Source organism: Schistocerca americana, chromosome 7 (genome assembly GCF_021461395.2).
Source record: "Schistocerca americana isolate TAMUIC-IGC-003095 chromosome 7, iqSchAmer2.1, whole genome shotgun sequence".
Classification (NCBI taxonomy): Eukaryota; Metazoa; Arthropoda; class Insecta; order Orthoptera; family Acrididae; genus Schistocerca; species Schistocerca americana.
The window spans coordinates 312991293-313017380 of record NC_060125.1 but is presented as its reverse complement, the minus strand read 5'-3'; the positions used below and the strand labels follow the sequence as shown (position 1 = coordinate 313017380).

Below are 26088 nucleotides of genomic sequence, written 5' to 3'. Positions count from 1 at the left end.
ATTTATTGTGTAGGGTAACTGAAATGTAGTGGTTTACTTTTTGTACATGTGGATGACCTCACATTTTCATTATCTACATGATGGCGATTCTTCTGGAATATGTTGAAAACCTTAAATTCTCAGGGAATTACATTTCACCTGGAAAAAAGGGAACTCTCAGGGAATACCAGGAATTACATTAAATTTCAGGCAATTCTGTGTTGTCAAACTAGTATTGGAATTTAATTTTATTGAGTTTTGTAAATCACAAATTTTAAAATACTTACTATTTCAAAATATGTTAGTTCCATGAATATTATTCCATCTAAATTACTGGTGTTTAAAAACTGCGGTCAAACTACTACTTATGGCCAGTATACCTCACCCAAGAGTAAACAAGTAGATATTTCTGATTCTCGATTTAGAGCCAATTTCCACTTTTTGCAACATAAAGATATTACATCTAGACTCTTGAAGGAAAATGTAAACTCTCCCGAGAAAGTTTATTAACAAAGTTTCAAGAACCGGCTTTAAATGATTACTCTAGGAATATACTACAACCCACTATGTATTGCTCACAATGGACTCATGAAGATAAGATTAGATGAATTATGCACACGAAGAAGCATTCAATCCTCCTTCGCATGCTCTGTACATGAATGGAACAGGAAGGAACCCTAATAGCTAGTACAATGGGACATACCCTCTGTTGTGCACCTCACAATGGTTTGCAGATTATAGATGTAGACTTCTAAATCATTTTTCAATTGGTTTTGATCTTCTGGTTGCTTTACTAGATGATAAATGACTGCATTACCTGCAAAACTATATAAGAGGTCTCCAAAAATTGTCTCTTAAATCATTTATATAGATTAGGAAGAGCTGATGGCCTATAACACTTTCTTGCCGAACACTATCTATCACTACCATTTTATTGAATGACTTTTTGTTAGTTACTACAAACTGTGACCTTTATGACAGGAAATTGTGAATCATGTCATAGATGTAGATCCTCCACAGGCACATAGTTTGGTTACAAGTGCTTGCTAGTAACAGTATCATAAGCCTTCTGGAAATCTAGAAATATGAAGTCATTGTTATATCACCTGTCGAGTCGACAGAAGCGTCCGATCCCACGCGTCGGCTTTGACCCGTGACGTAAGGGTGTTGTCGTGTGACGTCATGACGGCGCGGAGATTGGTTTGAGTGTGGCAGTCTACGGTTCTGCTTTATCTTATTTTATTTACTTTTCTGATCTGTTCGTTCTATCTTGTGAGACTTTTTGAAATTTAAAAACACTTATTACTTATTTTAATTATCTGTTTCCTCCAATTTCTGTTTTAGTTTATTGTATTTATCTTTCTGATCTGTTCGTTCTATCCCGTGAGATTTTTTAAAAAAAAGACAAAAAGCACTAATCAGCTACTGAAGCATCTTTATCTTGTATGGGTTGCGAGGGTTACGACCCCTGGGGAGGTGGGTGGGTATTCATGCATGGCTGTCTTCACTTACACGTTGTAGCTACGTAAAGCGTCTAAATTTGTTTATATTTAGTTTGCACCCCACCCAAAAACACCCCATTTCCCGCACTTGTCCCGTTAGTGTCATTAGGCTTCTTGTGGAAAGTGTGTGTGTTTGGTTTTGTTTCCGCCATATTTGTGATGTCATGGGTCAAAGCAGACGGGCGGGATCGGACGCTTCCGTATTTCCCACCTGTCAATAGTGCTCATTACGTCATGAAAATAAATAGCTGTTTGTGTTTCATATGGATGATTTTTCTGAATACATGCTGATTATATATCAGTAGATAATTTCTTTGAGGTAATTCATAACATTCAAACACAGTATATGTTCCAGAATCCTAATGTGGATCAATGTTAAGGGGTAATGTAATGGAAAATGTAAACATATATTTAAAAAATCATTACAGCCATTTTTATTAATGTACAAATCTAAAATTTTGCATGTGTAAAGCAAAAGAACATAGGCCTATATATAAAATTTTTCAGGACTAACATTTTGGCAGAAATCTGAATTTTTAATTTTTTTAATAATTTTTTTTTAGAAAAGCCGTAACTCAAATTCTAATTATGCAATTAGAGGTTATAAGACTACTGAACTACAGTTATTAATTCATGCTACAAATTGTGTCATTAACAGAGTTTTTAATTTTGCACATCCAAAAATAACTTTTTTCTACATACAATCGTCTAAAAATGAGAATGTGTAAGTGCAGAATTGTGTATTTTTTAGTTCTAGGAAGACAGCAACATGCTGCGAACAGGTCCTGAAAATTTCATAGCGTTATCACACATACTTTTTGAGAAAAGGCTTCTAATAACATAAAAAATGTAAAACGGAGAAAATGAGGTTCAAAGATTTTCTTCTCATACATGTACATGTAATAAGCTTACCTCAATTTTAAAGTCCTCCATACTGATACTCCCCATCCTCCAGGTTTCTCATATCTCCTCTTCAGATGTGCCTGTCCTGTATTTGCAAGTAAGACACTGATATATTAGCTTTCTTGACCCTGCTCTTGTCAATGGTGTAAAATGTTTTTGTTGTAAACACACCAGGATCTATACCGGCTCTCTTCAGCAGTTCAATTCTGCCATTATTTCTGTTACTGTAACATAAAACTGCATCATAGACACCTGTTTTGAGTACTTAAAGTCCACAATGTCCTGTTTGCGCACCTAATCCAAATTAAATTATTGAGGCTTTCGTTTGCATTTTGTGTCTTTTTGTGAAGGCACTTCCTCAATAAATCAGGGTTTGCAAGAAACCTGAATGTGGCCTTAACTACATTCACAACAGGTTCTGGTATTGAGTCTTTATGTGAATACGTCTCATTTCTGTTGTTGAACTTACACCAATCGTCTTTCAGACACAGATAGTGCATTGGCGTTTGGTAAGTGGATAGTCTGTGGAAAAAAATTGCCCACACAGCATGCATCATTGCCTCTAAATTATGGGTGTTTTTCCTGATAGTTCTCTCATAAAATAACTGAAGAGAATCAATTTCTTTCAGAGTAAGACTGCCTTTTCCTCCTAGTGGTTTTCCATCCTCGAGTACTTCACCTTTCTTCTCTTTCAGCAAGCAATGAAGCCTACCACCAAGCCTCTTTTGGATGTGGCCAACACATTCCAACTTTTCTGTTGTTGTATTGTACAGAGTTTTATCTGTTACAGCTTTGAACGAAGAGGGGTCTGTATCACCAAGGTATTTAGTATATCTAACACCATACTGGTTCTCAGATCTGGAGAATATCCTCACAACTGCAGCAGCCTCCATGGCCCCACTTGAGCCACTACAATTTTTAGAGCGTGCCACTGCATGCTTTTCTTGCCACAGTTTCTCATTGTCTTCATTGTTGGACGTTTTCCTTGTTGCACACTGGTTGCAGCATTTAGACATAATTTCTACATCTAAAACTTTACCTGAGTCAATACCAATAACAGATGCAACTCCATACAGAGATGTGTGACCCCTTTTAATCCAGGTCCCATCTATAGACACACAGGTCAGTAGGATCTGTAGGAGATTCACTGCCATGAATACGAGGGCTATGCCGAAAGTTTTTAGCAGAATGTGTGAAAAAAAATTTATTTGCAAAAAAAGTTTACAACTTTTTAAAATACTCTCCATTAGCATGTATACATTTTTCCATTCCCTGAAACCGCTTAGAAAATATGTCAGTCCAAGCTTCTTTTGGGATGTCACTTAGTGTACTCTCGTACACTGCAATGGCCTTTTCATCTGATGAAAACAGCTGCCCTCAAATTTTTTCCTTAGTCTTAGGAAACAGAAATAAGTCACACAGGGCTAGGTCAGGTGAATAGGGGGGATGGGGTAACACTCGCACTTTTTCCGTCTCCAGAAAGTCCATCGTTCTGACACCCCTGTGTGCAGATGCATTGTCGTGATGCAGCAGAAGGTGCCCACTCTTGGACTTTGGATGCTGTGACTTCCATGTGGCGATGACTTTTGGAAGACAATCATTCACGTACCATTCAGCATTGACTGTACGACGTGTGTCCAAGGTCACAGAGGTGAGATGTCCAATCTTTGTGAAAAAAGTTGCCACCATCTTTTTTCCAGAGCTCAGACTTCTTTGAACTTTTGTGGGTGGTTCCTCCCCTGGAAAGCACCACACAGAAGACTGTCTCTCCATTTCAGGGTCATAATGGTAGACCCACGTTTCATCACCTTTGATGATATTGTAAGTGTCTTGGGACTTCTCTCAATTGAATTTTTCGAGCATGAAACGACACCAGTCCACTCTCGCCTCCTTTTGACTTTCTGCCAGGGAATGTGGCACCCAACGGGCACATCCCTTAGTAAGGCCTAAGTGACTATGAACGATGGTCTGTGCTGCTGTTGATCCAACATTTAGGGTCCCTTCAATGTCGCAAAATGTAAGATGTGGATCTTCTTTGCTCATTTTCCTCACAGCATCAATGTTTTCAGGAGTCACAGGTGTTGCTGGCCGACCAGGGCGAGATTCATCTTCAATTGACTGCCGACCCCTCGAAGACTCGCGAAACCAATTTCCAACTGTGGCCCTAGAAGGGGAAGCTTCACCAAAAACACACAGCAAAGAAGAATGGCTTTCTTTAGCACTTAAACCCTTTTTTTAATCGTAAAAAATCCTGGCACCAAAGTCGCGGCGCATCAGCTCCATCCTGCACCATCTCTGATTCAGCACTGCCTGTGCCTTCTTACCGCGCTGTTGGGGATCACCGCTAGCCAGGGGTTGCGCGCGCACGTCCCAGGGTTGAAAAACATCGTTCTTTCGAATGAAAACAACCCCATTGTCCTCCGCCTTTCGGTTTATGGGCTGCTAAAAACTTTCGGCATAGCCCTCGTATCTACCCCCAGGATCTATTTCTTTTTAGTTTATTTTCACCACTGCTCCACTGCTTTCTGCATAGAAGCTTTGCCAGTATTGCATACAGCATCAGGCATTTCTTTATTTATTTTTTCAAACCTTGCACAAGGTGGAGGCATGTTCAGAAAATCACACAATACATTATCTCCTTCCCTGTGTACCCAAGGCATCTCAGAGTATGTGCTAACCTAAAATTGCTTTCATAGGTACCAGTGTCAGATTTTTGGAGGAGGAAAATGAAAATTCATAGCCACACGAATTACAAATTAATTTAAAATCACAAGCTATTCCTACTCTTCTTTTTTCAACAGCAGTAACACATTCTGCATTTTTACAACTCACACAAGAACATGAAAACTTTATAGCCTGGTACAGAAGCTCTAAATCAATAAATCTGAATCTAGTGTAATCCATATCATCATCATTCAAGCACCTGTACGGTTCTCCTGTCCCAAATTTCAATGCTGAACATGAGAACTTATGTTCTTCATTTCGAGGTGCTTCCTCTTTTTTGTTGGTAAACTGATTTCCAGGAAACCTCTGGTTCCTAAACACAGTTTTTGCACCACTCACTGTGCGTAAATCTTGACTTCCACGTAAAGGTTTGCAAATTCAGTCTTTCACCTACTAATATGCATTAATAATATCAAATTTTAAATAAACCACAGGCAAGAAAATTTTCATGCGAAGATATATATGTCAGCCAGAGATACAGACATCAGCCAAGATATTGAAAGAAAATAGCCTTCACACTGACAAAAATTCCGCTGAAGCAAGCAGTTTCCCAAATGTCGGAAACGGTGGGAGTGGCTGCCAGAGCAGAGTTAATCTGTTTAACAATTTAAAGGCATTTCTTAAGCTGCTATCATGATAAAATTCACCCACAACATAGGTCAAACTGTGTGGATGAAGAAAAATAATATTTTTGAAAAATCGATTTTTTGGACCAAAATCCATTACCTCCCCCTTTAAGTGATGTGGATTTGTAATTCAGCAGTTTGCTCCAGTTTCCTTTTTTTGAGTATTGTTGTGACCTGTGCAACTTTCCACTGTTTTGGTACAGATCTTTCATTCAGTGAGTAGTTGAATATGATTACTGAGTGTACTCTTAAACAAATGTAACTTGTGTACAATGTGCACCAGAGGACTTGCCTTTATTAAGTGATTTGAGCTGGTTCACTACATCGAGGATATCTGCTTCTAAGTTACTCATGGTGGCAGCTGTTTATGATTAGAATCCTGAAAGTATTTACTTTGTCTTCTTTAGCAAGGGAATTTTGGAAAAAGTGTTTAACAAATCCATTTTAGGCGCTCTGTCATCGGGTAACATTACCATTGCCATCATGCTGTGAAGATACTGATTGTGTCTTGCCAATGCCAAAAGTTCAATCAAATTTTTGTTTTCAATTTTATAGCACAATATGACTTCGTGTACCTTGTCCCAAGTATAATTACTTTTCATCATTATAATTTTACTGATGTTTCTAGTGTTTATTATCTGCCTTTTGTCAGCTCTATGAAAGGTAGTTATACTTGACTGTGTATGGAAGTGAAACATGGATGACAAACAGTTTAGGCAAGAAGAGATTAGAAGCTTTTTAAATGTGGTGCTACAGAATGATGCTGAAGATTAGGTGAATAAATCACATAACTAATGAGAAGGACTGAATAGAATTGAGGAGAAAAGAAATTTAGGGTGCAACTTGATAGAAGAAGGGATCAGTTGATACGACACATTCTAAGACATCAAGGGAACACCAATTTAGTATTGGAGGGAAATGTGGGGTGTAAAAGTTGTAGGGGGTAGTCAAGAGATGAATATAGTAAGCAGATTCATAAGGATGTAAGTTACAGTAGTTATTCAGAGATGAAGAGAATTGTACAGGATGCATCAAACCAGTCTTTGAACTGAAGACCAGAATACTGACAACAATAACGACGACAACTATTACGACTACAATGTGCCTGTTAGAAACTGAATACTTATGTTTATTATATGTTTTTCAGTTTTGGAAGTTATTTTAAGAAACCATAAAAGTATTTGATGAGTAAATTTGGCAGATCATTTAAATTCTAAATCAGTACTGTTAGATTGAAAGTTCAAGTGAAGGGTTGTGCCAATTTCATTCCATATGTTTGTATTTGCAATTTATGGGTTTAAAATGATATTATGTATTGTGAATGAGATGTGAAAGTTGTATGAGAATAAACCATCTTCCCTGTAAGAGAGATTGAGGAGTAATGATGTATTTGTATCACAATAAACTGATGCATAATAATTTGATATATATATATATATATATATATATATATATATATATATATATATATATATATATATATATATATATATTACTACTGGACCTAAATAGTGTTTTTAAATTCTACAGATTTTGCACAAACAAACACAAAAGGTGATACCACTTCCTCGAGTAAGGGTAGAGAGCTCAAGTTCGGAAACTGCTTTATCATTTTCTCAGCTCTTACACTATGTTGCACAGACAAATTTCAAGAATCTGTGGAAAGATGCCTTCAAAAAGTATTTTAATGTATGTAAGTAGAAGACAGAACAAACTTTGGTTTTAGTTATAGTAGTACTTGTAACCATAACAGTTAGATTTATTAATGCATGTTTTTGTATTCAGTTACAGGGTGCATGATGAAACAAAGGAAAATCTGCCTCCCCCTTATGCTCCCCCCCCCCCCCCCCCCCCTCTCTCTCTCTCTCTCTCTCTCTCTCTCTCTCTCTCTCTCTCACACACACACACACACACACACACACACACACACACACACACACACACAGTGTGTAATTATTGTGAACTTTCACTGCTACTCACATTCAGAATACCGAGCGAGGTGGCACAGTGGTTAGCACACTGGACTCGCATTCGGGAGGATGACGGTTCAATCCCGCGTCCGGCCATCCTGATTTAGATTTTCCGTGATTTCCCTAAATCATTCCAGGCAAATGCCGGGATGATTCCTTTGAAAGGGCACGGTCGACATCCTTCCCTAATCCTATGAGACCGATGACCTTGCTGTTGGGTCTCTTCCCCCAAGCAATCCAATCCACATTCAGAATGGTGTTACAACAGCACTACCATGTCATGATGGAAGTTGTTGGTACCAGTGATGTACTCTTATTTTTTGTGCACTAAAATGGTTACTGTTGCATACAAGACAAAGAGTAATGCTCGCTGCATCAATTGCATTCAATAAGCTAGATGTATTTGCCGGATTGTGCAAAGTGGCTGGCACCTTGTGGAACTCAGCTACTCAGGTGTAAGTTCAGTTTTGGCGGGCTTTGAATATCCAGCCCGCAGTTACTCAGTGTCAACATTCGTCTTTAACCATTAAGCTTTGGCCATCTGACGGTGGCCAGTGTACAACATGATGTATCACAAGGAACAGGCAATTTCTATTGCTTTTTAGCTGTGTTAGGATCACATAGATAAGTGGAGCTTTGTCCGAGTTGACTTGAATTTACCTTGCTTCTTCTGGGACACCAATGCAGACCATTATTTTTATTAAAAATACTCCCTGTGATACATATAGCTCATTGCTTAGTACTAGAGTCAAGATTTTGAGGTGTTTATTAAATGGATTTTAGCCCTTTATTGTATTGGAATTGCCCTTTTTAGATTAAAATGGACTGATTTAACCTTTCTGGAGTCTTTTTAATGAAAATATAATGAATACTAATACTGTATTAAATTTTATTATTATAGTTCTTTGTGGTAAATAAACAATTAACTTTTCTTTAAACCAGCACTTGAAAAATTGCATAAATAATTGAGGTTTTTACCTGTGCTACAATTATTTTCTCTTTTTATAATATTTTAAGAAAGTCTTTTACTGAAAAGTTATTTTCGTGTATCACTCACATAAAAACACACACTTGAGTTGTGTACCTATGTAAGGCCACAATCTGAAGCCTAACACTACAACTAACAAGAAATTTTATATTTAATTTTTAGTATAGCAGTACATGCATGTGCATACTGTGTGTGTGTGTGTGTGTGTGTGTGTATGTGTGTGTGTGTGACAGAGAGAGAGAGAGAGAGAGAGAGAGAGAGAGAGAGAGAGAGAATCATCAGAGCCCACTATGGGTCCCAGTCTGTTTAAGGCTAGCTGAGTTATGCTTGTCCTCAGTTCTCTGTGTGTATTGCTACAGTGCGTGTGTTCGTAATTGATTCCTGCTGAATGTTACTTAAATACTGCGCTCAAGTTGTTAATGTTTCTGTGAAATAAAATTGTGTTCAGTCTACGGGTCGTGTTATACGGATAGCTGATTACAGCAGTACACGGTTAATCACATTTCTGAATTTTATGAAATGGAACTTTTTCTTTTGTTTCTCAGTAGCCTTTAGCATGCTGAGAAAGATCTCTCTATAGCGCAAGAGGTTGATGGTACATATTTCAATGTAATTGCATGTGGCCACCGGTACAATCCACCTTTGAAGTTCTCCATCTGAATAATGGTGGGGGCACTTTGTTCATATCTGGGAATCCTCAGGAGAATATTCTTTAGTTTAGTGACACATACTGTACCCACTTAACCATGTATTGCCTCCAGATACATCTGCACCTCTAAGATCATGTCTACAGCATCTTTCACTTGAATAGATGCAGACTCTAGGTGTTGAATTGCTACAGATAATGTCTGAAGTGCACTTTTAAAAATGCTAAGTATGTAACATTCTTGGTATTCTTAAGAACAGTCTTGGCTTTTTCAATAAAAGCTGATTCACTGAGTCAAATGTGTCTGTTACATCTTTGACATTTTGATAGTGTTTGGCATAATGTAAAGCTGCTAAGAACCAGGTACACCAACGTGTAAGTATGGGTTCAGATGAGTGGATGGAGGGGAGGAGGGGGGGGGGGTGGCATTTGGAGTTATTTCCACAAAGGACTGAATGCCGGGAGGAACTTTGAGAAATACTTTCTTAACAGAAGAAATGATATTGTTAACTCCAAGGTGCAGTAGTGGACACCAAAACCTCACACAAGCCTAGATTACAACTGTCCTCTGCACTACTTGTCGTAGAGGAAATTAATAGTTGAATCTGTTCTTTGTTCTTCTTTCTAGTAGCACTAGTAATGTGAGCTGTGGAATCTTTGTGTTGAAGGAAATGTGACTTTCTAACTATATATTAGTTAAAATTAAAACAAATAAACACAGACGATGGCAGTAACTAAAAAATAGGGTCATGATCGTGTAAAATATTCAGTTGAATCATGTACACGATCAGTAAACTAAATTTAAATTTAGATTTGAAAATCCAAGAGCAGATGGCAAAAGATTGCTTGGCCTCCAGTAGTGAAATAGGAGTCTTCCCAAATTCACTGCCAGAAAAGACAAATTTTTTATAATTTCTTTTCAGGCCAGACAAAATTACTATTAAAGTACACTACTCAATGCAACTCAGCACACCCTGCAACATTACTTTGTAAATACAAAAATAAATAGTCTCAAGTGTCAGTGGTTTTTTTCTTTAATGAACTTCTCTATTGTTGGACAGCATTTAAGGAAAGGCTGGTTGGGTTCATCCCAACTCAGCAGTGTAGGCATATTCTCAAAATGACAATATGGTGACATTGCATAATACACAATGTTGATCTCATCGCGTGCTGTATTTCTTACACCTTCTGAACTAAAAGACACCACGAAGGAATTATTCGAATGGGATGGAAATTGGTAGATGTGATGTACATGTACAGACAAACAAATTATTACAATTTCAGAAAAAATGGATGATTTAGAGAAAGATCTTTACAAATTGTGCAAGTCCTCCTTTGAACCTTAAGCAAGCTGTTATTCGGCTTGGTATTGATTGGTAGAGTTGTATGTTCTCCTAAGGCATATCATGCCAAATTCTGTCCAAGAGGGCACGTTAGATTGTCAAAATCTCAAGCTTGGTAGAGGGCCCTGACCTTAATGCTCTAAACATTCTCGATTGGGGAGAGATCCAGTGACCTTGCAGTCCAAGGTAGGGTTTGGTAGGCACAAAGACAAGCGGTAGAAATTCTCGCTGTTTGTGGGTAGATATTATTTTGCTGAATTATAAGCCCAGGATGGCTTGCTATGAAGGACAATGAAACTTCGCACAGAATATCCTTGAATCACCACTGTGCTGTAAGGGTGCTACAGATGATAACTAAAGGGGTTCTCCTATGAAAAGAAATGACATGACTCCGAAATGTTGGGCTGTATGGTGAGTAACAATCAGGATGGTTTCCCACTGCTCCCGGGTCACCTCCAGACATGTCTCCAGCTTGGAATCTCATAAACTGGCATAGAATTGTCTTTTGTGATAAGTCCCACTTTGAATTTAGCACTAATGACCAGTGAAGACATGTCCGGAGATGCCCTGGACAGTCGTGGGATACCAACCTGAGATCATCAATGACATCCACCGTGAGGGTTTATGCTGATTGTAGGTGTCTGCTATACCGTTGCCATACTCAGCCTCTGTGCTGATGCTGGGTTGCCAACACTTGCAGTCAGGAAGCAGCTCCTCGAGGCGCATTGGACACATAGGCTTCTCACCTTTTCAGAATGATTCATATACCACCAAACCATTGCTTGCACTTTCTATGATTCTTCTGTAAGCGACAAGCCTATCTTGAACCCATACAAAGCATGACCTAGTGTTGCGTGTGGGACAAACACCAAGCTCGAGCTATGGTTGCAACCGACATATGATGGTTATTAGATAGGCCCAGAATTGTTTTAAATTTACTGAGACGCAAAGAGTGATTGCAATTCTGGATTGCTTTTACCTTACTCAGAGAGTGCATTCTAAGTTGTAGAATGCATGTAGCCAATAGGTAAACAAATTTAAATTCTCCAGGGCACTGTTTTCTGCCTACAGGGGCCACAGCACGAGATTTTAATCCGCTGGGTCTAAGGGCATGTGGAATTTAGTAAAAACAATTCAGCAGGTGTTGTATTGACTCGGTGTGCCACCTCTCATCCTATTTTCACTTCACATCATGTATTGCTGGGGAGCAGAGTGACAAGAAATGACACAGTACTGCAGCTGCTAAAGTTTCCTGGTGGCCATTTTGAGCACCATTTTGACCACTTAGGCAAGACGAGTTCTTTTCATTCACCTGTTAGCAGGTGGGACTCGGTACAGTACTGACCCTTGGCCTCATACTGCAGGTAGAGGACTAACAATGTGTATAGCTTGTGGTTCACACATTTCTGTGCATCAAAAGTGTAAGAGATTTAATTTTATATTCAAACAAAAGGGCTGAGGCTGATTCACCATTAGGTTTGCCTTCTATTCTGTGAAACATTATATTATTATGGTGCAATGTGTTTGTGTTATCGGTGTGGCTAGCTCATCCTGATTTTTTAAGGCAATCAGCCAGCTGCACTTTCCTGAGTTATTCGGGCTGTTTAGTCACTATGTCTAGCTTTTTAGAAAGGTTATAAAACAATAACTGTGTCTGCAGCTTTTTTTAAAATTTGCAGGGTAGTCTTATTGTATGAGTGAAAATGGGAGTGATTTTCACTGAATGTGCAAAACAGGTTTCTCTCTCTCTCTCTCTCTCTCTCTCTCTCTCTCTCTCTCTCTCTGTCTGTGTGTGTGTCTGTGTGTGTGTGTGTGTGTGTGTGTGTGTGTGTGTGTGTGTGTGTGTTTACTTATTTTAATCACACACACACACACACACACACACACACACACACACACACACACACATCTCAACTTTTGGAACTTGTGCAGTTCCCAGTGTTGAGTAACTTGCATCTATACACTTCAGTCAGATAGAGCAGCACATGTGGTACAGCTATTATTTTTAACGGGCTGGCTGATTAAACTTAAGTTACAGTACTGGAAGTTGTTCCTAAAGTAGTACAAGTGTTTCTAAACTTTTTGTGCTGTTATTGTTACACTGTGCTGTTGCTGTGGTGCATGTAGGTTTTGACACTTGACATGATTATGTGGCATATGATATCAAATATACATAAACAAAAGCAGAACAGAACTCTTGCAGTATAGTTATGGTGCTTATTTTACACATATTGAATTTGAAGACTGGTTTCTGTCTGCCACTGCATGCGTCAAAGCAGGTGTGTGAAACCAACAGGTTCAATATTTCCACTGATTCTATGTACAAACATTGTTGAAGAAAATCTTATCCTGTACACAAAAAAGAATAAATGAACCATTACTTAAAAACTCATGATTTTTTTTCCTCTCTCTCGTCAGGTGGAGCTGTATCAAATGATGGTAAAAATGCATCTAGAATCACACTTACAGACAGTGATGCAGTCATGCGTGAAGTGATATTACGAACATTTGGTTGCCCAATTTTTCGCCTTGATGAAGGTTTTATTGATGTGTATAATGAAGATGGAAAGAAATCATTTGAAGTTCACTGCAATATCTTGCCAGCACTATGTGCCGTGGAGACACCACAATGCTTTCTACTGATCCAGGAACCGTACATAAAGCACACACTACAAGACTGTGTTACATTCAGTCCAGCATTGCTTGGAACATCTCACATCAAGCCTCTTTTTATAATCTACCAACTATTGCAAGCAATGCGATCAATGCACGATCGTGGCCTTGTGCTTGGAGAAATTGCACTAAGTGATATCCTTATAACTGAGAATCTTTGGATACAGGTTTGAATAAATATAAATTACCTGTTTTATTATATTTCTAATTATGTAAGCATGTTTTGTCTTCGTTGAATTTCAAGAAATAACCCTCATTTCTACAGAACAATTCATATCTTTTGATTATGTTTAACATTAAAATGTATTTCAGAGCTATGCGATCAACAGATGTCCTTGAGAGGGGCAGCGACTTTAAACATTTATTACTCATGAAAGTGGAATTGAGTGATCTTCCAATTTCCAAGGGCATTTGTATGCTCAAAGAACTAACACATTTTTCATTGTGCAAAATCACAGTTAGAAAACAGGAAATGACAATAAAAGAGTGTTTAGATGAAATAAAAAACCAAGATAATTTCAAACTCAGATGTAGAAATTGCCAGAAAATTTTTTGCTAAAGGTGTTTTAAAAACATGTGCATTGGTTTCTCTCTTTTTAAAATTATTCATGATAACACATTTCTGATCATACATTTTTACTGAACCTTCTCCAAGCTTCAGTAATTAAACTAACATTATCCACTGTACCAAGGAAGCACCGAGTAATAGGTGATATGAAAATATGGACTTGGACACTGTAACTCAGCAAAGCATACAGTTAATGAAAAATGGGTGCTTGAGAGAGATTCACTGCCTACTAATTTGTTTGTCAGTGTTAGATACAGTCAGTCAGTCAATCCGTCTGTTTTGTGTCAGTCTTATTTGTTAGCATTATACAATCAGAAAATTCTTGGCTTTCAAGCTTTAACAATTAGCAGACAAAAATCAGCATTCTATGTAATGATATTTTCCCCCTATATACTGTTTTGGGATATGGCCATTGTATTATTATTAATGGTGTATAAGAAATATTTCTTTCAGGTAATGCCACAACTGGAAGATAACATCAATTATGATCCGTCTTCTAATGTTGGAGATGCAGAGAATGAAAATATGTTCAGTCCAAAAATTCAAAATGTAGAACTGGTAGCAAATGATCTCAAAGAAGATATATCAGCACAGAGCAATATTAGGCCTCATGAGGAAGTGAGGACGCACCAAGAATACTTCCAGAGATACTCAAACCCTCATAACAAGTTTATTCCCAAGACTGATACTGACCATAAAATGTTGGACCATAAAAGCAATAAACAAAAGCTTGAAAAAATACCTTTAGAGAGCTATTGTGAACAATGGATTAGAGGGCAGCTATCTAATTTTGATTATTTGACCATCTTAAACAATTTAGCTGGTAGACGCCATGGGGACCCTGTCTGTCACCATGTTATGCCATGGGTAACAGATTTCACCTCTCGGACAGGTTCCAACTGGCGTGATCTGACACGTTCCAAATATAGGCTGAATAAGGGAGACAGGCAGCTGGATCTGACGTATGACACAGCCACTGGGACAGCACAGGTAAGTGAACTTCACAACCAAACGATTTGTGTCTTATAAGCATGCCTTGATATTTTGTTATTGGCTTTCCAGTCGCTTTGCATTTTTTTTTTTTTTTTTTTTTAATTTTATTTATTTTGCAACTGAAGAGAGATTATACGAGGAAGGATTGGAAAGGAATGCACAATCTTTTTTTTTCTCTACTGGTACTGCAGCTGGGATGTTGAAAGTTCACTACAAAATAATTTGAAGTGTGTGCTGCAGAGGGTATTTTGATTTCATGTGCAGCTCTAGCAAGAGAGGCCTGAACTACTAAACAACAAATGTCATGCAGGTTACTGTTGTCAGCTTGTGAGGAGCAGCGAAGTGTAGTTTGATATTTGTGAGGAAAAGGGCGTAAACTGAGTAAAATTCACAGGGGCATGCATAGCCTGTAAGGAGATGACAGTATTGGTTGTAACAGTGTCTCCAGATGGTATGCATTCTTGCAAGAGGGCTAAATGAAGCTATGCTCTAGATGGTTGGTAACAGCTGAAACCCCACAGAATGTCAGAGCAATTGAGGCAGCAATTTTGCATGGCTGACATGCGCACCTGTGAACCTTATTGCAGCAGTTGAGTATTTTCTGTTGTGCAGTGTACAGTATTGTTCATGACACATTGAAATTTGTGCGCATCTGTTCGGTCAAATGAAGAAATTCCCGATCAGCCAATGCTTTGTGACAGACGTGGAAGTGAAATCAGCAGTCCCCAAATGGCTATACTCCAACCAAATGGACTTCTACGAACAGGACATATTGAAACTGGTACCACGATGGGAGAAATGTGTTGACAATGTTGGTGACTATGTAGAGAAGCAGGTAAAAGTTGTAGGCTCGTTTGTGATTTTTTTGTTTTTTTGTTTTTTTTTGTTTTATTTTGTTACGTATTAATCTTTTTGGTAATAAAATTATTGTATATTACTTTCTGATATTCCCTCATATATATTGGAAATCTCACTTTATGATTAATACAGAATGGTGTGGTTGCATTTGCCGTGCATTCTGGGGGTGGATGTTACAGGAGATTCAGGAGTGTCCTGGGAGGACAACCATGTAGGACTGGTGTCAGGCTTTGACCATAGCCTTGTAATGTGCTAGGAAGGCATGTAATGCAGAAACCAATTTAACTCTAATGATTTCAATTTTAATTGTGCTAACAAATCATTCTGCCAACCCATTTAAGGCTGGATGGAAAGGTTGTAAGATGTTTAATATTGCTGTGGGTCCAAAACCCTTCGAATTTGAGCTCTGTGCATTGGAGACTGTTGTCGACCACCAGTATTTGGAGTGCACCCTCTATTGCTAAGTTCCATTGCAAGCCTCCCTTTGTGGCAGTCATGACGATTAACCACACGGATCCCATGAGAGGGTCTGTGAAGTGTGTGTGGCCCAAGTCCTACAGCTGCAACAGTGTTGACCGCAGAGAAAATAACTGGGTTGGGGCTGACTGGTGTGCTTGCAAATGGTACATTGTCAAACCATATGTGTTACATTACTGTCCATTCAAGACTAGTGGCTGGAACAATTTACTAGTTGTTTCATCTAGGAAATCCTCGGTGAGATTGATGCAAGAGTTTTAACACCCAGTGTTGCAGGGATTACAGCTCTACCACCTGGCACCATTCTTCATATTTTGTAAGGAGCACCATACATTTATGAACAAGAATTTGATGCCAATAATAATAATAATAATAATAATAATAATAATCTTGATGGCAATTGTTCATCAAAGACAAGGGTATTGTCAGGAGTGCCCCATGGAAATGTGATACGACCACTGTTATTTTCTATATACTTAAATGATCTGGTGGACAGGTTGGGAATCAATCTGCAGTTGTTTACTGATGATTTTGTGGTGTAAGGAAATGTGTTGAAGGTGAATGACTGTAGGATGATTCAAGATGACTTCTTGTTGATGTGATGAATGGCAGCTGGTTCTGAATGTACAAAAATATAAGTTTATATATATAAAAAACAAAGATGCTGTAACTTACCAAACGATAGATAGACACAATAAAAAACACACACACAAATTTCAAGCTTTCGCAACCCAAGGTTGCTTCATCAGGAAAGAGGGAAGGAGAGGGAAAGATGAAAGGATGTGGGTTTTAAGGGAGAGGGTAAGGAGTCATTCCAAACCCAGGAGCGGAAAGACTTACCTTAGGGGGAAAAAAGGACCCCACGCGCATGCGCCCACACACACACACACACACACACACACACACACACACACACACACACAGGCAGACATATGTAATGTGCAGATGTGTGTGTGTGTGTGTGTGTGTGTGTGTGTGTGTGTGTGTGTGGGCGCGCGCACGTATACCTGTCCTTTTTTCGCCCCAAGGTAAGTCTTTCCGCTCCCGGGATTGGTATGACTCCTTACCCTCTCCCTTAAAACCCACATCCTTTCGTCTTTCCCTCTCCTTTCCTCTTTCCTGATGAAGCAATCTTGGGTTGCGAAAGCGTGAGATTTGTGTGTGTGTTTTTTATTGTGTCTATCTACCAGCACTTTCTCGTTCGGTAAGTTACAGCATCTTTGTTTTTTATATATATATTTTCCACGTGGAATGTTTCCCTCTATTATAAAAATATAAGTTTATGTGAATGTGTAGGAAAAATAAGCCAGTAATGGTTGGATACAGCATTACAGTATCCTGTTTGACACAGGCATGACATTTAAATATCTGAGCATAACACTGCAAAGTGATCTGAAATGCAATGAGCATGTGGGCGTTGTGGCCGGAAGTTGAATGACAAACTTTGGTTTAATGTGAGAATGTTTGGAAAGTGTGGTTCATCTGTACTGGAGGCTACATATAGGATGCTAATGTGATCTGTTCTTGAGTACTACTTGCATGTTCAAAGGAAGATATCAAAGCAATTGAGAGGCGGGCTGCTGGATTTGTTGCCGATAGGCTTGAACGACACACAAGTGTTACAGAGGTGCTTCAGTAATTCAAATCGGAATTTCTGAAGGGAAGATGTTATTTTTGAGGAGCACTATTGAGAAAATGTAGAAAACTGGCATTTGATGATCTTGCTGCTGCCAACACAAATTTTGCTGAAGAATGATGAAGATAAGACATGAGAAATTAAGGCTCATATGGAGGTACATGTTGTGTTGTTGTGGTCTCCAGTCCAGAGACTGGTCTGATGCAGCTCTCCACGCTATTCTATCCTGTGGAAGCCTCATCATCTCCGAGTAACTACTGCAACTTACATCCTTAATGTATTCATCCCTTGGTCTCCCTCTATGATCTTTACCCCCATTTCTATTCAGTACCTCCTCATTAGTTACATGATCTAACCATCTAATCTTCAGCATTCTTCTGTTGCACCACATTTCGAATGCATCTATTCTCTTCTTGTATAAACTATTTATCGTCTGTGTTTCATTTCCATATATGGCTACACTCCATACAAATACTTTCAGTAAAGGCTTCCTGACTCTTAAATCTGCACTCAATGTTAACATATTTCTCTTCTTGAGACACACTTTCCTTGCCATCACCAGTCTACATTTTATGTCCTCTCTACTTCAACCATCATCAGTTATTTTGCTCCCCAGCAAAACTCATCTACTACTTTAAGTGTCTCATTTCCTAATCTAATTCCCTCTGCATAACCTCATTTAATTCGACTAGATTCCATTATCTTCATTTTGCTTTTGTTAATGTTCATCTTATAGCCTCCTTTCAAGGTACTGCCCATCCGTTTGACTGCTCTTCCAGATCTTTGGTGTATCTGCCAGAATTACAGTGTCATCCACAAACCTCAAAGTTTTTATTTCTTCTCCATGGATTTTAATTCCTCATCCAAATTTTTCTTTTGTTTCCTTTATTGCTTGCTCAATATACAGATTGAATAAAATCAGGGATAGGTTACGACCCTCTCTCACTCGCTTCCCTTACATGCCCCTTAACTCTTAAAACTGCCATCTGGTTTCTGTACAAATTGTAAATAGCCTTTTGCTCTCTGTATTTGATCCCTGCTACCTTCAGAATTTGAAAGAGAGTATTCCAGTCAACACTGCAAAAGCTTTCTCTAAGTCTAAAAATGCTAGAAACATAGGTTTACCTTTCCTTAACCTATCTTCTAAAATAAGTTGTAGGGTCAGTATTGCCTTGCGTGTTCCAACATTTCTATGGAATCTAAACTGATCTTCCCCAAGGTTGCTTTCTACCAGTTTTTCCATTCGTCTGTAAAAAATTTATGTTAGTATTTTGCAGCCGTGACTTATTAAACTGATAGCTCAGTAATTTTCACACCTGTCAACACCTGCTTTCTTTGGGATTGAAATTATTACATTCTTCTTAAAGTCTGAGGATATTTCACCTGTCTTATACATCTTGCACACCAGATGGTAAAGTTTTGTCATGTCTGTCTCTCTCAAGGCTATCAGTAGTTATAATGGAATGTTGTCTACTCCCGTGTCCTTGTTTTGACTTAGGTCTTTCAGTGCTCTATCAAGTTCTTCACACAGTGTCATATCTCCCATTTCCTCTTCATCTATGTCCGCTTCCATTTCCATAATATTGCCCTCAACTACATCGCCCTTGTATACACTGTCTATGTACAGTACTCCTTCCATCTTTCTGCTTTCCCTTCCTAGCTTAGAACTGTTTTTTCTATCTGAGCTCTTGATATTCATACAGGTGGTTCTCTTGTCTCCAAGGGTCTCTTTAATTTTTCTGTAGGCAGTATCTATCTCTTACCCCTAGTGATATATGCCTCTACAGCCTTACATTTGTCCTCTAGCCATCCCTGCTTAGCCATTTTGCACTTCGTGACGATCTCATTTTTGAGACATGTATTCCTTTCCGCTTTCTTCATTTACTCCATTTTTATATTTTCTCCTTTCATCACTTAAATTCAATATCTCTTCTGTTACCCAAGGATTTCTACTAGCCCTCGTCTTTTTACCTGCTTGATCCTCTGCTGCCTTCATCATTTCACCTCTCAAAGCTACCCATTTTTCTTCTACTGTATTTCTTTCCCCCATTCTTTTCAATTGTTCCCTAATACTCTGCCGAAAACTCTCTGCAACCTCAGGTACTTTCAGTTTATCCAGGTCCCATCTTCTTAAATTCCTACCTTTTTGTAGTTTCTTCAGTTTTAATCTACAGTTCATAACGAAGAAATTGTGGTCAGAGTCCACATCTGCCCCCGGAAATGTCTCACAATTTAAAACCTGGTTCATAAATCTCTGTCTTACCATTATGTAATCTATCTGAAACCTTCCAGTGTATCCAGGCCTCTTCCATGTATACAGCTGTCTTTCATGATTCTTAAACCAAGTGTTATCTATGATTAAGTTATGCTCTGTGCAAAATTCTACCAGGTAGCTCCCTCTTTCAATCCTTTCCTGCATTCCATATTCACTTACTACTTTTCCTTCTCTTCCTTCTCCTACTATCGAATTCCAGTCCCTCATGACTATTAAATTTTCGTCTCCCTTCACTATCTGAATAATTTCTTTTATCTCACCATATATTCCTTCAATCTCTTCATCTATGGGCCTTGTTGGCATATAAATTTGTACTACTGTGGTAGGTGTGGCCTTTACGTCTATCTTGGTTGCAATAATGTGTTCACTATGTTGTTCGTAGTAGCTTACCTGTGCTCCTACCTTTTTATTCATTATTAGACCTACTCCTACCTCTATCTGAATTTGTATTTATAAGCCTGTATGCACCTGACTAGAAGTCTTGTTCTTTCTGCCACCAAACTTCACTAATTCCCACCACATCTAACTTTAACCTATCCATTTCAGTTTTTAAATTTTCTAACCTACCTGCCTGATTAAGGGATCTGACATTCCGTGCTCCAATGTGTAGAATGCCAGTTTTCTTTCTCCTGATAACGGGATATATAGATAGTTGTTTTTCTCTTGCTCTATCTGCAAGTGGAACAAGAAAGGAAATGGCTAGTAGTGGTACAGGGTACACTCTGCGACGCACCATATAGTGGCTTGTGGAGTATCTATATAGATGTAGATGTAGATGTAGATAAAGAAAGCAGCAAAGGTCAGGTGATTCTGAACTGGAGAGCTTGTTAAAACACCCCACCCTACATGAACAAATTGAAGAAGTGGGTCATGCCTAGATGCTGTAGTAACTTCAGTCATTAAACAGAAATTAATGACACATACAACACAGAACAAAATTATAAATGAAGAACAAAAAGGCTGTTGCAAAGGAGCATGAGTATGTAAACAGCAACTGATAATAGATGCAGAGGTGACATATCAAGCTAAAACTAAACAAAGGTCGCTACACTACGCATACATTGATTACCAAAAAGCTTTTGATAGTGTACCCCACTCATGGTTACTACAAATATTGGAAATATACAAAGTAGATCCTAAATTGATACAGTTCCTAAACATAGTAATGAAAAATCGGAAAACCACACTTAATATCCAAACAAATTCAAATAATATCACATCACAGCCAATACAGATTAAGCGTGGAATATACCAAGGAGACTCATTAAGTCCTTTCTGGTTCTGCCTTGCTCTGAACCCACTATCCAACATGCTAAATGATACAAATTATGGATACAGTATTACTGGAACATACCCACACAAAATCACGCATTTGCTATACATGGATGATCTAAAACTACTGGCAGCAACAAATCAACAACTCAACCAATTACTAAAGATAACAGAAGGATTCAGCAATGATATAAGTATGGCTTTTGGAACAGACAAATGTAAGAAAAATAGCATAGTCAAGGGAAAACACACTAAACAAGAAGATTACATATTGGATAACCACAGCGACTGCATAGAAGTGATGGAAAAAACGGATGCCTATAAATATCTAGGATACAGACAAAAAATAGGAATAGATAATACAAATATTAAAGAAGAACTAAAAGAAAAATATAGACAAAGACTAACAAAAATACTGAAAACAGAATTGACAGCAAGAAACAAGACAAAAGCTATAAATACTTATGCCATACCAATATTGACCTACTCATTTGGAGTAGTGAAATGGAGTAACACAGACCTAGAAGCACTCAATACACTTACACGATCACAATGCCACAAATATAGAATACATCACATACATTCAGCAACAGAAAGATTCACATTAAGCAGAAAGGAAGGAGGAAGGGGATTTATCGACATAAAAAACCTACATTATGGACAGGTAGACAATTTAAGAAAATTCTTTCTAGAACGAGCAGAAACTAGCAAAATACACAAGGCAATCACTCATATAAATACATCGGCTACACCACTGCAATTTCATAACCACTTCTACAACCCTTTAGATCACATAACATCAACAGATACGAAGAAAGTAAATTGGAAAAAGAAAACACTTCATGGCAAGCACCCGTATCATCTAACACAGCCAAACATCGATCAAGACGCATCGAACACATGGCTAAGAAAAGGCAGTATATACAGTGAGACAGAAGGATTCATGATTGCAATACAGGATCAAACAATAAACACCAGGTATTACAGCAAGCATATTATTAAAGATCCCAATACCACAACGGATAAATGCTGACTTTGTAAACAACAAATAGAAATAGTAGATCACATCACAAGCGGATGTACAATACTAGCAAATACAGAATACCCCAGAAGACATGACAATGTCGCAAAAATAACACACCAACAGCTTGCCTTACAACGTAAACTTTTAAAACAACACGTTCCTACATACAAGTACACACCACAAAATGTACTGGAGAATGATGAATACAAATTATACTGGAACAGAACCATTATAACAGATAAAACAACGCCACATAACAAACCTGACATCATACTCACCAATAAAAAGAAGAAATTAACACAACTAATCGAAATATCCGTACCCAATACAACAAATATACAAAAGAAAACAGGAGAAAAAATTGAAAAATACATCCAACTGGCTGAGGAAGTCAAAGACATGTGGCATCAGGATAAAGTTGACACCATACCAATTATACTATCAACTTCAGGAGTCATACCACACAATATCCACCAGTACATCAATGCAATACAGCTACATCCAAACATATATATACAACTACAGAAATCCGTAATTATTGATACATGTTCAATTACCCGAAAGTTCCTAAATGCAATATAACACATACCGTACAGTTAAAAGGAAGTGACGCTTGATCAAGGTCCGCGTCACTCCATTTTTAACCGGACTTAACGTCTGAGAAAGTGAAAGATAATAATAATAGTACATCATAACAGTTAAATATACAATAGTATCAAGGTATATTTATGGTACATCTTACGTAACCATGTATAAGTCTTTGTTGGTACATTACTGTCACAAACATATAGGTATAATTCGTATGACAGTTTTTTGTTTCATGTAGCATATCTCTTTTGTGTCACTGTTTAGAAACTCATCAAGTGAGTAATATGGCATACATTTGAGCCACACTTCTATTGTTTGCTTAAAGTTATTCATCGATAGTTCACTCACAGCCTTTGAGAGTTTGTTATAAAATTTCAAGCTAAGGTGTTTGTGGCTCTTTTGTGTCAATGTCAGCCTTGTGTTTGGTAGGTCTGCTTTACTATCATTCCGAGTATTATGAACATGCACTTCAGATCATAAATTAAAGTTCTCTTTAGCATATATTAAAGAATTATAAATGTATATACTAGGTAGTGTCATTATCTTTAGTTCTTTAAAATGATTTTTGCAATTTTGTCTTGGTGCTAGTCCTAAAATGAACCAAATGCTTTCCTCTGCCACTTGAAGATGGTACTTGAACCAACTGAGTTACTCCAAAGAAGAACCCCATATTGCAGTTGTGAATGGAAAAAAGCAAAGTATGTGGAGATTAGCAGATTTTTACTGATAACGTGACTCAGCGTGTGTAATAGAAAGAAAGTTCGAGCAAGTTTGCCACATAGATAATTTGTGTGTCTGTCCTACGTAAGTTTTTAATCTATATGTAAACCTAGTAACTTGACATTTTTTTGTATTCTGTTCAATTGGTTTCAGGATGAAATAAATTTCTTCCATTTTCAATTTGTTTATTGATAAAAGGTTGGCTCTGCACCAGTCACTGCTCATTTCAGTTATTACTTTGTTGTATTCTATGACATCTTGCAGATTTTCTCCATCTGGTATTAGTGTCATATCATCAGCATACAGTACATTGTTGCATGGCATATAATTTGAGAAGTCATTGATGTAAACAATGAACAGGAAAGGGCCAAGCACTGAGCCTTGTGGAATTCCTCTCTTTACTTTAAAGGGTGTTGACTTTTGATAGTTTGTTTTTACTAATTGTACCCTATCGCTTAATTATGACCGAAAAAATTGTAATGGTTTATCTACAATACTGTAATGTTCTAGTTTTTTTTATCATTATTTCATGTGTGACTGAGTCAAAGGCTTTTGTTAAATCTAACAGTGCAACACAAGTGAGTTTCTTGTTCTCATATCCTTCATATATATTACTATGGAGGCATTCAACTGCTTTGGTTGTCGATAGTTCAGATCAAAAGCCAAACTGGTTCTTACTCAATAATTTATTACTTTCAAAATAATTGTAAATTTGGATATGTATGCAGTTTCCTATTACTTTTGATATAATGGGAACTATTGATATAGGTCTATAATTGTTTGGAATTTTTCTGTCACCTTTGCTATAGATTGGGAGTGTAACTGTCATTTTCAGACATTCAGGGAATACTCCTTCTTCGAGTATGCGATTCGTCAGATATGTTAGTGGCATTAAGATTGCAGTGGCTATGTGTTTAACAGTACTGTTACTAAGCCCGTAATAGTTTTTAAGTTTCTTTATAGATCTGATAATGTGCCCGGAGGTGATTTTTGACCAAGAGAATTTCTTGGTTGCTGGTGCTTGTTGTTTAAGAAGGGTTACAGCAGGTGAAATATTATCAGAATGATTTGTACCAAAAGAAGCAGCAGAAGAAGAAGAAGAAGAAGAATGAGAGCTGGCACAATTTATAAAATATTCGTTAAGGATGTTGCAATCTATAGGCACTGTGGCTTCCTGTGTGTTCATATTGATTTCACTTTTTATTATATTCCAAGCTGCTTGACAGGCATTTTTTGAGCCTGCAATATATTCATCATTTACTTTACTACAGTTAACTGATTTTATTTCATATTAGTAAAACTTCTTAAGGGTCACATAGTGTTTCCTGGCTTCCTCATTTTTATCATTGTTATTTTTTAGTATAAGTAACAGTGTCCTCATTTGCTTGAGCTCTGGAGTGTACCACTTGTTAGAGTGCTGAGGTTTTTTTCTGTTGTTAGCGGTGCATCTTTTTGTGATAAGTGGACAGTGACTATGTACTGCATTTTTAATGATATATAAAAACATAGAGAAACATTCATCAAGACTTTTTATATTGTGTAGTGTATTTGACCAATCTACATCCTTCAGTTCATGTTTAAATTGTACAATATTGCTCTCTTTTAGTATTCTGAAAGTGACTGACTGTTTAGTTCTCTCTGGGCTCATACTGCCTATTCTGACCCATATCTCGTCATGATCAGATAACTCTAACTCAATCACATCATGCTTTAGTTAATCCTGATTTACATTACTAATTACATTGTCAAGGCATGCATCTAGTCTAGTAGGTTTTTCATTTATACAGTAGCAGCTTAGTGCCTTTAGGCTGTTAACCATGTCATTTACATTTTTTCTACTTTCCCTTATATCTGTATTGAAGTCACCTGCAATAAAAATTTTGTGATTTTTGTGTTTAGTGAATAATTTGATTAGTGAATTTAGTTTATCTATAAGAACTTCCTCATCAGAGGCTGGTGTATGGTACTCAGAAACAATGATAATTTTTTGGGTATGCAATACTATGGCTGCTACTTCAAATACACCTTCAATGCAATGTTTGTGTAGGTCTATCACTGAATGCTGCAGATTTAAGTTTTCTTTTATGTAGATGGCAACTCCACCATGTGCAATATTCGTTCTACAATATTTTGTGGTTAATATGTAGCCATAAGGTACACACAAATCTATTTCTAAGTCATGCAACCAATGCTCATTAATACGCAGTATGCTACAGTTAATTTTGTCTGCCAAGTACTGTAGCTCATTAACCTTATGCCTTAGGGATTGTACATTAACATGAAATAACATTAAATCATTTTTGTTACTGGGAGGAATACTTGT

General features: G+C 37.6%; 1 protein-coding gene across 1 annotated transcript in view; it reads left to right on the top strand.

Moving 5' to 3' along the window:
- LOC124622065 (WD repeat-containing protein 81) overlaps nucleotides 1-26088 on the top strand; it is a 295856-nt gene that overhangs the window by 2151 nt on the left and 267617 nt on the right. Inside the window, exons 3-5 of the mRNA XM_047147637.1 lie at nucleotides 7265-7427; nucleotides 13100-13521; nucleotides 14376-14912. Of these exons, the coding sequence (XP_047003593.1) occupies nucleotides 7265-7427; nucleotides 13100-13521; nucleotides 14376-14912 (1122 nt within the window). The remainder of the gene's footprint in view (nucleotides 1-7264; nucleotides 7428-13099; nucleotides 13522-14375; nucleotides 14913-26088) is intronic.